The following is an 11,679-nucleotide window of genomic DNA, read 5'->3' as shown; positions in this document are numbered from 1 at the left end:
TACTTCAAATTCAGTTATCTTGTTTTATAAATTTAATCTTTTTGTCCATTCTTAGCTATTTCTAAAAGTTCTGTCTTATTACAGGTTCTGGGTAATCTTTATTTATGCTCTAGTAAGCATTTTTGTTTGCAAAACAATTTAAACTTATTAAGAAATGTAAGCTTATATTATGAAATTAAGAAAAAGTCTACACAGTTTTATTCTATGCATGTAGACTTATTTTATAAACACGGATTTCATCTATTATTATAAATTCATTACACATACATTTATAACGATAAAAATATCTTGCAGAAAGATATTGGTTCTAGTTAGGTTTGTCGCAGAAAGTCAGAAAAAATTCTGCCACAGGGTCATTGCTACAACTACTGCTCGGTTATTCGCTCGAGTAACGAGCAGTATCTCTTATATCTTTTGAAGCATTTCCAGGATGCTCTATAAATAGAAGCAAACAGATCTACTGATGCCTAAGATATTTTTTCTCCCAGAAATATTCAGATATTTTTTATCTGAAATAACAGGTTGTAATATATTAAGATCTTGAGAACAATTTATTTATTTAATTTTGACGATATGGCGACGAGAATTTTTCTTACTCCTAGTAATAAATAATGCTGCCTCAGTTCCACCTTCCTAAATTTATGAACTTCGTTTTTTGGGGAAGGGTTGACATATTCAGAACATAGATCATTGCTTTATATATTTTTGCATTTACTGAAGTTTTTTTTTTTTAATCAGTACTTTTTAACTGCTATTAAACTATTAACTTGGTGGCAGCTGAGTTTTAAGAACTGTAATATTACTCAATCAAACAAATTGAGTTTTAAAAAAATCCAGTAACTTATGATTCCTTTTGATGGCTCAATATTATCTCAAATGCAAAAATTAAATACAAAATACAAGTACAAGTTAAATATAAGTTGTCAAATGCAAAAATTAAATTAAAAAAAAAATGTTCCTTTCCTTTTGAAAGGACTGGAAAAACATTTTTTTGAAAAACTTATACTTAATGAATTTTTTTAAAATTATAATTTCTTCAAAAATGTCATTATCTTATGTATAAATTGATTGCTCACTGCAATCTGTTTAAATTTTATTATTTTTTGAAAGCTTTCCCAAAGGTATAATATAATGTACTTGTACTAAATGAGAGGATCCACCCTTGCTTGTTTCACCCATCAAGCCCCACAATTGCTTTACAGTTATTTTTTTCTTCTTGACAATAAGCGAATTGTTGGTTTAAAACTATTAAATCTATCAATTAAATTTTGAAAGTTTTTATGTTAACAAAAATTTGTTGCTATGTTAACATCAACTTGAAGCAGTGTGGAAATTAAAGATTTGTTATATTGTGACTGTTAGAAAAATAATTCATGTTTCTTATTTATTTATTTTAATAAATAAGACAACTTGTTATTAAATTATAGTAACACATAGTAATTTTAATTAAAGCATGCTATTTAAAAATAGTAATAAATATTAAAGATTTTAAAAAATTCTTAGATGTACTTAAAATTAAAAATGTTTGCAATTCAAATTTGAAATATTTAAATAAATTTAAATTATTGCCTGAATTCTTAAGAAATAGTTGCATACACATTTATTGTTATTGTTACACATATATTTATTAATCTCATATTTAAACCATACATATTCAGAAAAAAAAAAGAATGAAATGTGTAAAATTACGTAATTGGGAAGAAAAATTTTCCATGACAATAAATATTTTTGCGTATACTTTTGTAATATTGATTAAAAGGATCGAATAATGCTAAAATATAACATTTTCAAAAATGTCTAAGACATGGTCTTTACTTACACTTATATTACTTTTAGCATTTTCATTTCCCAGTTTATTTTTAACATTAAGAACATAAAATAACAAATAATAAATAAGCTTTTCACAGAGGCAGAAATAAGCAACTTTTTTTACTGCTCTTTCTTCTGTTGCTACATAAAATTTAGAATTTAAAATATGTCTTCCATTTTTTTCATGGTAGACATCTGAGATGCAACAATTCCTCAATAAAATAGATGTGCTCCAGCCATTTGTTCTATAATTAATGTATTAATTGGTAGAATATTTCTTCTTAATAGTTTTTCTTCTCGTATTCAGATAAGCTAGGAATAGTAGTTGCATAGAAATATATCTATGTATTTTATTCAGGGTTTGTTGATTTAAATCACGATTTAAACCAGATTTAAATCAAATGGTTTTTAAATCAATGATTTTTTTTAAAAAAAATCATTGATTTAAATCGACAAATTTTTTTGATATATATATTGATTTTAAAAGTTCAAAAACAGTGTTTTACATTATTGATACTTTTAGTATTTTCTTTTCTTAGTTTTAAAATTTATTTTAAATAAATTGCTGCATTAATTAATTTTAGTTAACGAAATTACTTTCTTTCTTGGTGTGTGTTAAATTCAACATACTTGAAATTACATTTTTAAAAATCTTTTGATTCTACAGATTGAAAGTACAGATTAAAGTAAACATTTAATGCTGTCTTAATATAGACTTGCATATCTGTAGAAAGTAATTAATAAACATGAAATTTTTTCAAAAATAATGCAAATAATGATAATTAAAATTCTACCTTTTGAATGAAAAAGTGTGGAATTAAAATCTACATTATATTTTACTGGTGGAAAAAATATATTTTTGAAGCTTGAGGTTATATTAAAAAGGAATTACCCTAATATGCCAAAAATAGAAAGAAAGAAAAAAAGGCTGATGAATTCAGATATTTTTTTCCTGATAAAGTGTCATTCTTTGCTTTCAAAGTCTATTTGAAGCAGTAGGGTTATTAACTGGTATTTTTTTCTCATAATATTTTTACAGTATCTTTGACATTATCTGATTTTCCATAAAGAAAGTTTGAAATAACATTCCAATGAGCACATAGATTTAATTTTTTTTTTTTTTTTTTAACTTATCTGTTTTGATATAGAATTAATTAAAAATGAATATTTTAATATAAAAATATATAGACTACATATTTATTTATTATTTTTGATGAATGACTACATTTGTAAACACAATCTGTTACATTTATTTTGTCATTTTAAAAATCAAGAGAAAAAAAAGAAATTACAATTTTAAATTAAAATTATGGTTTGCGAATTGAAATTTTGTTTTAATAGTTAAAGTACAGGGCTCTGTCCAAGCCAAATTTACTACTGTTTAGCGGTACCTTCACAAATTCAACTTTATAAAAAACGGTAGAATAATTTCACAAAATACTTTTTTCTTAAAATTTTAATTTTGTGCCTCATTAGAAACTATAAATCCATATTTTTACCATATTTGTGTTGATTTTTTAATATAATTTTTAATTTTCACAAATTATGTCTAAATTTTCGCGAAATAGGTATGTATCTCTCAGAAAAACCTAGACAGACCCCTGAAGTATTCTTTAAATTCTCCATTTCATCTAGTCATTAAATTTCAAACATGCATTTGTTACAAAATGGTTTCTATGCATTCAAAGCTATGTATTATAATGAAAAATTATTTTAGTACGTTAGAGCTTTTAAAATATTGTTATAATATAGTTTTATTAATTTACTTTTGATTAAACATTTATAAAGTTTTTTTAATCATAAATTAAAGTTCTTACAGTGTATTTGAATAAAAGTCAACAAAAAAAAATCTTATTTAAATAAAAAAAAATCTGATTTAAATAAAAGAGATCACGAACCCTGATTTTAATAGATCTTATAATAGTACGTATAATAGTTACTCAAAATAGCAGATTTGATATTACTGAAATAGAATGCCTGGAAAAGAAGATATTTTTATCACTTCTAAACATTATAAATTTGAAAATAGAGGATTGGTATAGAAACGTGGGAAAGAGAAGGATTGATGCAAACTTATGGGCACAGTTTTTTTTATAGGTATTGGTAGGTTAAAGTTGTATTAAATTTTACACAAAAATAACTAGTTATGTGTAAGGGGAAAAAAAATTTATATTTTTTCAAATTGGATTGGGGAATTTTTAAAAATATCTAAGCAATTTATATTATAATTTTAATATCTATTTAAATCAGCTGATTTAAATTGATGAACCACGTTAATGATAATTATTTTTCTGGTGTTTAATAGTAATAATATATACCGTGTTTAATAATATAAATAATTTAAAAAAATTACATTGAGTGTCTAGATGTTTCACTAGGAACGAGTAAGCAAATTGAATGCTTAAAACACAATTATAGCGTAGCAGTAACTTGTTAATGGAGGGATACTTATCTTAGCTTTAAAAATCTAAGAGAGAACCATATCCCCCAGTGCCTATTCGCTTTTTGTCAAAACCTACTTCGTACAAACAATAATTGAATTATTTAACGATGTACAACATTTTGTACCAAAATTCTGTTCATTTGAATTGAAATATTAATAATGCATAAAAATTGAAAGAAATTAATTTTTTTCAGCTCTTTTATATGCTTTTATTTTATTATTTGTATCGTATCATTTCTGTGCATATGTTGTATATAATATATTTTTTTGTGTTTTTGCAAACTTTTTCGTGAGACTTTATTCTGCGATATTCTGCCTTTTTTCCCCATTGATAAACTTACAACTCTACTTGTGCCTCTTCATCCAGCTTGAACCATAAGAGCTCTATCATGATCAATAAAACCGTCACACCAAAACCTTAAAAATTGCATTTGGGTATTGATTTGTATATTACTACGCATATTTTAAACAGCGCAGTGCCTGTTTGAGGGTGAGATCAAATGTAAATACTTTTATTCCATTTAACATATGTTATGTTTTAAGCAAACCCTTTTATTATGAAAATTCATATACTTGAAATATAGACGAATCTATAGAAAAGATACGGATGTAACAACATTCCAAGTTTAAATAATAGAAATTTTTTTAAATATTCTTATAATTATTTAATTCCGTCCTTCTTTATTTTAAAAAGAATCATTCTCTTATTTAAAAAAGGGGTAATTTGAGTATTTCAGTTTAAATGTCAAATTAATGTAATTTTTAAGTTTAAATATTTATTGCTAGAAGTGTAGATTACTCAGAATCCTTTGCTATTTTATGATATTGAACCTAATGCTTTTTATTAATTAATTTTTTTCCTTTTTTTTTTATGCATGATGATTTATTCATAGTTATCTTATTAATTTTTGTAGTGATGTAACTATTAATTGATTTCATGCATGAAATTCGTAATTTGTTGTAAGTTCTTGTTTTTATTTAATAAGGGTAAAAATTTGGTTTGACAATATTTGAAGATGCTCAACTATTTTCAGCGAGACAAAAATTAAATCTATAAAATTCCTCACTTGATAAAAAAGCTTCATTCGCTTCTAAAATATTCTATATAATATATACATATAATTGGAAATAACAGTGGACGTGTTTCAAGTGCTCAAAATTTGGTGCCTAATGAAATTGGTATCCTATTTTTGAGCTCTTGAATCATGTTGACTATTATTTCCAGTCTGTATATTTTTAAAGTGAATGGTTATTTTCAATTTAATCAAGTAATATCTGACCACTACAGTTTCTTGGGATTATTTATTATAAAGTACCTTGTTGAGATCCAACATTAACCTAAAGCTGTAGTCTTAGTAAATTGAAGGTATAATTAGATTCTGTTTGAAAGAACTAATATAAATAACTTATAAATCTGTTGAATCTTTTCACTTTTTGTGGTGCAGACAATGAAAATTAAAATAAATAGGTAATAATATTTAAAATAGTTTTGTTCTTTAGTATGCAGTTTCGAGCTTTGGTAGATGTAGCTGCGAAATTATAATAACTCATTTAATTGTATATGTAATAAAAAAAATAGAAAATTAAAACTTTTCATTTACTCCAGAAGTTAAGCGTTTACTATCATTTAATTATTCAAAAAGCAGAATCTGCTACTTATATAGTATCAAATAAATGTGACGGTTGTGTGATCATAATCTGTTACAATCTGATACTCTTGAGAAAGGCTGGACTAGCTCACTAACTTACATACTGTAACATAACAGCAGGGCTGAAAAAAAAAATTTTTTTTCTGTTAATTTTTATTATTACTTATTTCTATTATTATAAGACAGTTAAGAGGCTCTATCGAAGGGTTCCGTAAGCCACTTAAAATTAGGAAATTTTGTTACTGGCCAGTTGTAGTTTTTCGAAGCTCTGTCGGCAAGGAAAATTAAAAAGCCACAGTTTAAGTGCCTTACACTGGAAGAGCAAAGCGATAGTTTTAAACTTCTTGCTGTGAAGAATTATGTGAGCTCTAGAACGGACAAATAACTTAAATATTTTAAAAGTTATAAAATTATTTTTTTTTTAATCTCGTCAATTAGGCGAAATTTTCCCACCCAGATGAAAATTATCAAAATAACAGCCTTATTCTCGGTTTTTGCAAGTTTTTATGAGAAGGTTATAATGCATTGGAGTAAGCTTTTAAATATTAATAAATTGGGCAACAAACGCGTTTCATTTTCACCAAGCTCTGGCTTTTTTCCATATTGACGTTTTGCGCCATTCCCGGAATAAGCATATACAACTCTGTCTTTAGATAGGCTAAGCTTGTCGAACTCGTAGCGATTATAAAAATAGCATATTCGCAAAAAAAAGCAACATTTCATATGAGACGGGGGCTTTGAAAAATAGCCTTAACAGTGGCCACCTTTTTCGAAAATTGAAAATATTCAACAGTTAAAAACTGCTGACATTAATAAATGTAAGGCATTTCTCGAAAATGTGCTAAACATTACAAGGTTCGTTTCTAAAATAAAAACTTCAAGAAACAAGTGTAAATTAAAGTGATTTTCAGAATATTATAAAGTATTTCTAATGATACCATATTATTAAAAAAATGTCGAAAATGCACATTTTCGTCCAAAATTAGCGGGCAAATTTTTGCCATTTTGAAAAAAAATTTAGACATCCTTTTTTTTTCCCCGCCCTATAGTCCGCGAGCCATTGGTCACTGCATTTTCAAAGAATTCAAACACTGTCCAGATTTAATTTGACCTAAATTCACCGCACTTAGACTTCGCATAATTTTTGTGGTAAAGATGTAAAAGTAGTATGATTGATATTTTATTCTATTTCATTTTTGCTGATAGCTTAAAGCATTTTACTAACCAATATGGATCTTTCTTTCGCGGATGCGTATATTTTCTTTGTTTGGACAAATTTCTCTAAGTTATTGATGTATGACCATTATTGTATTGTATTAAACGATTTTCATCGATGTTTTCCATTGTTAAGCTTTTTATTACACACCCCTCCATTTTTACGATGCTCCTGCTTTTGCAAATAAATAATTCGGAAATGACTAAATAAAATAAATGAGCGATGAATTCCATTCGAAAGACTGAAGGGAATACCTTCTAAAAAACTATTACGAACTCTTTTGAGACCAGTATTTTAATGTTCTTGTCATCCTTTAAGATATGAAGCCTTGTGTAAGTTATGTACTATCAATTTTCTCATTTATAAAATTCTATTTAAATTATGCCGTTAATTAATATGAAATTTTAACTCTAAAAAGTGATTCATAATAGTTTGTTAAATATCGAGCTAAATGAAGTCTAGTGTAAGTTATGTACTACCAATTTTCTCAATTTATAAAATTTTATGTACATTATGCCGTTAATTAATATGAAATTGTAAATATAAAAAGTGATTCATAGTAGTTTGTTAAATATCGAGCTAAATGAAGTCTAGTGTAAGTTATGTACTACCAATTTTCTCAATTTATAAAATTTTATGTACATTATGCCGTTAATTAATATGAAATTGTAAATATAAAAAGTGATTCATAGTAGTTTGTTAAATATCGAGCTAAATGAAGTCTTGTGTAAGTTATGAACTATCAATTCCACATTTATAATTTAAATTATGCCTTTCATTAAAATAAGACTTTAAAAATAAAAAGTAATTCTTGTAAATATCTGTTATGATGAATTTTTTTTTCAAAAAAGCTTTTTGTTGAACTCTGCTGTTTTGCCAATCTTAACTTCTTCAATGTTATGAATTCACTTTTATGATGGCATCCGTAAGAAAATGTTTCTTTTTTTTGTTATTGTGCAGATCTTCCAAATCGTTGACATATAATTATTTATCTATTAGTAAACCTTAATTTTCCTTTCTTGAGGTTGAAAAAAAAAGCGTGATCTACCGGCATGAGTTCATATTGTGACTCATGGTAATCACGTGCCGATAGAATGAACGAAAATGCAACTTTAGCACTCTTGCAGTTGATTTCTATCTTTTTACATCATTTTGTTATTATCAATATGTTTAACAACAAGCTATTGGGTCTTAATTTTACCTGAGAAGGTTTTAGTCGGTTCTGAGGATATCAATATGACGAAGCGAACTCTATGGAAACTTGGGTTTGATACATTTTTTAATAAATCCTTTTTATTTTTATATATTTCTGGTTTATGTTCGTTGATATTTTTATTTATTGTGGTTTTGTCTAGACTTTATTTTAAACACTGTTTAATGATCCAGAGCTTCTTCGCAGGCGCCAGCTTGAAAATTTCAACAGATTTTATTTAAACCTATTTTTTTTTTCATTTCTGCATGCAAAAAATAAAGTTTTTTCCTTATTTATTTTCTTTTTTTATTTTATTAAAAGTCTTAAAAAACACGTCATTGTTTGTCTAAAAATATATGCAGATCTAGTGTATTTTTTTAAGCACTGTTTATATTTGTGTATTATATCGATTATGTAGTCTACTGGCAACTAAGTTCAAACAAACGACAATAAGTTCAAAGCTTGGTTTAAAATAAATAAAGAACTTTGATTTTAATTTACTCCCTTCTTTCCGTTTTCTGCCCCGGGCCTCAAATCTGCATTTTGAAAATATACATTAAAATTATCTTCGTTTTTTGAATTACTTCTGCATATACATAAATGTATGAGGATAAACTCTGATACAATGGCGTCTTGAATTTTCGTTGTGCAAAATAATAAATGTTAAGCTTTTGTTTGTACTAAAACACAGATGAGATCCCCCCCCCCTTCTATTTCATATTTTTGAGCTAATTGTGTTCGCATAGACGTGAAAATTTTGATTTTCAGTTAGTGGCCGGTGGGCAATAATGACTTATACTCGTAATCCTAATGAGTCGGTCAACGATATCGATAGGTTTTTTTCATTTATTAACCACTTTTGCAATTTTTTTTTCTCGCTTGGATTAAATTGTATTTTTTAAAAAAAAATTATATAATTAATCTACAGCTATAAAAAGTTAAACATACTGACTTTAAAAATTTTGTTTAAAAATATTTGAGGAGGCAAAATATATTTAATGTATATGTTAAGACCGAATTTGGTGGCCGGTGAATTGCAACAATCACATAGTCGCTTTGGTATATGTCCGAAATATGTACCAGGTCTAATTAAGTGCCACTTTCCGGTGTACCCTATACTGATAAAAGAATGTCAACGAATTAATTAGTGTCAAATCGGATAAAACAAATATTTCGGACATTTACCAAAGCGACTATGTGATTGTTGACATTCACTTGTGAAGGTCGGCATTTTCTTGATTTCGTTGATTCACGATAACGTATACATTACAACTTCTAAATATGTGAATTGTTAAGGAACTCTCCTTCCACTTGAATCTTTCCATCACAGGTTGATAGAGTGAAGGATCTAAATTTTGAATGAAAATTCTGTTTGTTCTGTGGAAAGAATGACTAATTTAAATCGTTTTTTTTTTGGGGGGGGGGTGACTAGCCACGTGGTGTATGGTTATTTTTAGGTCTATGAAGCACTATATTCCAATAACTGTACTGCTGATTCTTTGAATAAATAAAAATAAAAAGTGCAAAAAATCTCCTGCATTTTAAATATCTTCTTCTGTAATTTTATGGTGAAACTGTATGGATTGTATGTTTTCATACCATTGATCATAAATACTATTATGTAACAAAGCTACAGAAACTATGTAATAAAAACAAATTTTATTTAATTACGCTAAGTTCAAAAATTATTATCAATTTCTTGAACGTTTGAATAGAATTTTTTTATTCGTATTGAAGATTCCATTTTTCTGGGGTTTGCCTTCTTCATACAAATGGGATGATCGTTTGAGTTAGCTGTAGTTCACATGGCTGTTGTGTTGTCTGTTAACCTCTACATTCAATTCAAATATTCGATATTAAAACTTATTTTTTTGTTACAGCATAGATGCACTTTGCTCTAGTGTTATTCAATTCAGTTATCTTGTGATAAAATGTAGATAAAATTTTTATTCATGTTTCCCAAAGCTGCAAGGTTGACGCATCCGGTAGATTTGTACCGATTCTCTGTCAATTCAATTCTTTAATAATAACTGATGATAACAAACGCAAAATTTACATTTTCTTTCATGTTTGCCATAGAATATGTTAAATTTCGCATGAATTCGTGGACTGATCGAAAAGACACGGTTCTCAGCCGACCACCGAAGTGAGGGGTGTTTCTTTTAGCAAGGGAGTGCCTGAGCATCAAAGACCTGTACTTTCGATGCTTATAAAAACTAAGACTTATTCTCAACAAGTTTAAAATTTTGTTACTATGTTCGAATGGGCCGTGGTCGTCCAGTGGTTAGAGAGTTCAATCCTCGATTCCGCCCACCGAGTACCTGCGATATACCTGCTCATAAAATCTGGAATCGAAAGTCATGTAGTCGGTCGTTGAGCCGTAAGTACAGGGATCTGGAACAAATTTCCTTCCCCTTGTCTAAATCGTAGAAGTGGCCTCACAATATTTGTGATGGCATATGTCTTCGGATCATCCTCAGCGATGTTTCCAAGACCCTCACCAATAGCTTATTGTGCACCTCTAGTGCGACGTAAATAAACTAAAATAACAACACACTTGAATCCTTGTTAGGTTAAGTAAAATTTCGATACTTTTCGGTTAGCCTAACGCGAGGAAATTCATTTATTTCTTATTTATTTTATTTAATTTTAAAAAAATAAAGTAAAATAAAAAGTTGGTGGAGGTCTAAATTTTTTGACGGCTTTTCGCTTGCGCCCGGCTAACCGAAAAGTATATAAATTTCCTAAATTTCCTCTTCTAATTAAAAATAAGGAAGGGGCGCAGAGGGAAAAAAAAGATACAGTTAAGAAGAATGCAAATGATTCGAACTCTTAGAGAATTTTGAATTATTAGTAGGGTCATTATGCATATAGAAGTCATTTTGTCTTATCTCTCTCTCTTCAAAAACGAGAAAGATACCCTGAAGTGCCATTTGAAAATCAAATTCATTTTTTTAATACATTTTTGTTTCATGATGAAATAATGCTTTTAAAACATTTTGTCTGCTTCGTATTGGTTGCAGAGATATAAATTATTGAAAGTGTAAGTTCGGACAAAAAAATTTGTAAAAAATTGCAGAAATTTCGGCAAACGACAAATAAGACATTTATTAAGATACTTATAAAAAAATTAATGTCCAACAATTTCTTCATCTTGTTAAGGCTTTTAATTCTGCGAACAAATTGTTCGAAAAATGAAGAGATATGCTGGAAGTTTTCAATTTATCACTTAAAACGATAGTTTTTTATTCTAATTTTATTTTTTAAATTTAGCAATGAAACATAACGAAATATTCTAGGTAAAAGTAATAGTTTTTAATTAAAGCTTGATAATTACTTCAAAATTGACAAAATTTTAATTTTGGAACAT

At 27.4% G+C, this 11,679-nt stretch overlaps 1 protein-coding gene across 2 annotated transcripts in view; it reads left to right on the top strand.

Annotated features, from left to right (window-relative positions):
• LOC107452889 (Short Calcium-binding Mitochondrial Carrier) overlaps positions 1-11,679 on the top strand; it is a 44,525-nt gene that overhangs the window by 2,021 nt on the left and 30,825 nt on the right. Inside the window, exon 1 of one of the 2 annotated variants that reach the window (XM_087165348.1) lies at positions 8,326-8,382. The exons of the other annotated variant lie outside the window; for it this stretch is intronic. Within the exon in view, the coding sequence (XP_087021474.1) occupies positions 8,371-8,382 (12 nt within the window). The 5' untranslated portion in view covers positions 8,326-8,370. Of the gene's footprint in view, positions 1-8,325; positions 8,383-11,679 lie in introns of those variants that run through there. 2 annotated transcript variants of the gene reach the window in all.

This window comes from Parasteatoda tepidariorum, chromosome 6 (genome assembly GCF_982258835.1).
Source record: "Parasteatoda tepidariorum strain Cologne lab strain chromosome 6, Ptep-v5.0, whole genome shotgun sequence".
Taxonomy (NCBI): domain Eukaryota; kingdom Metazoa; phylum Arthropoda; class Arachnida; order Araneae; family Theridiidae; genus Parasteatoda; species Parasteatoda tepidariorum.
This window is presented reverse-complemented; position numbering and strand designations above follow the sequence as displayed.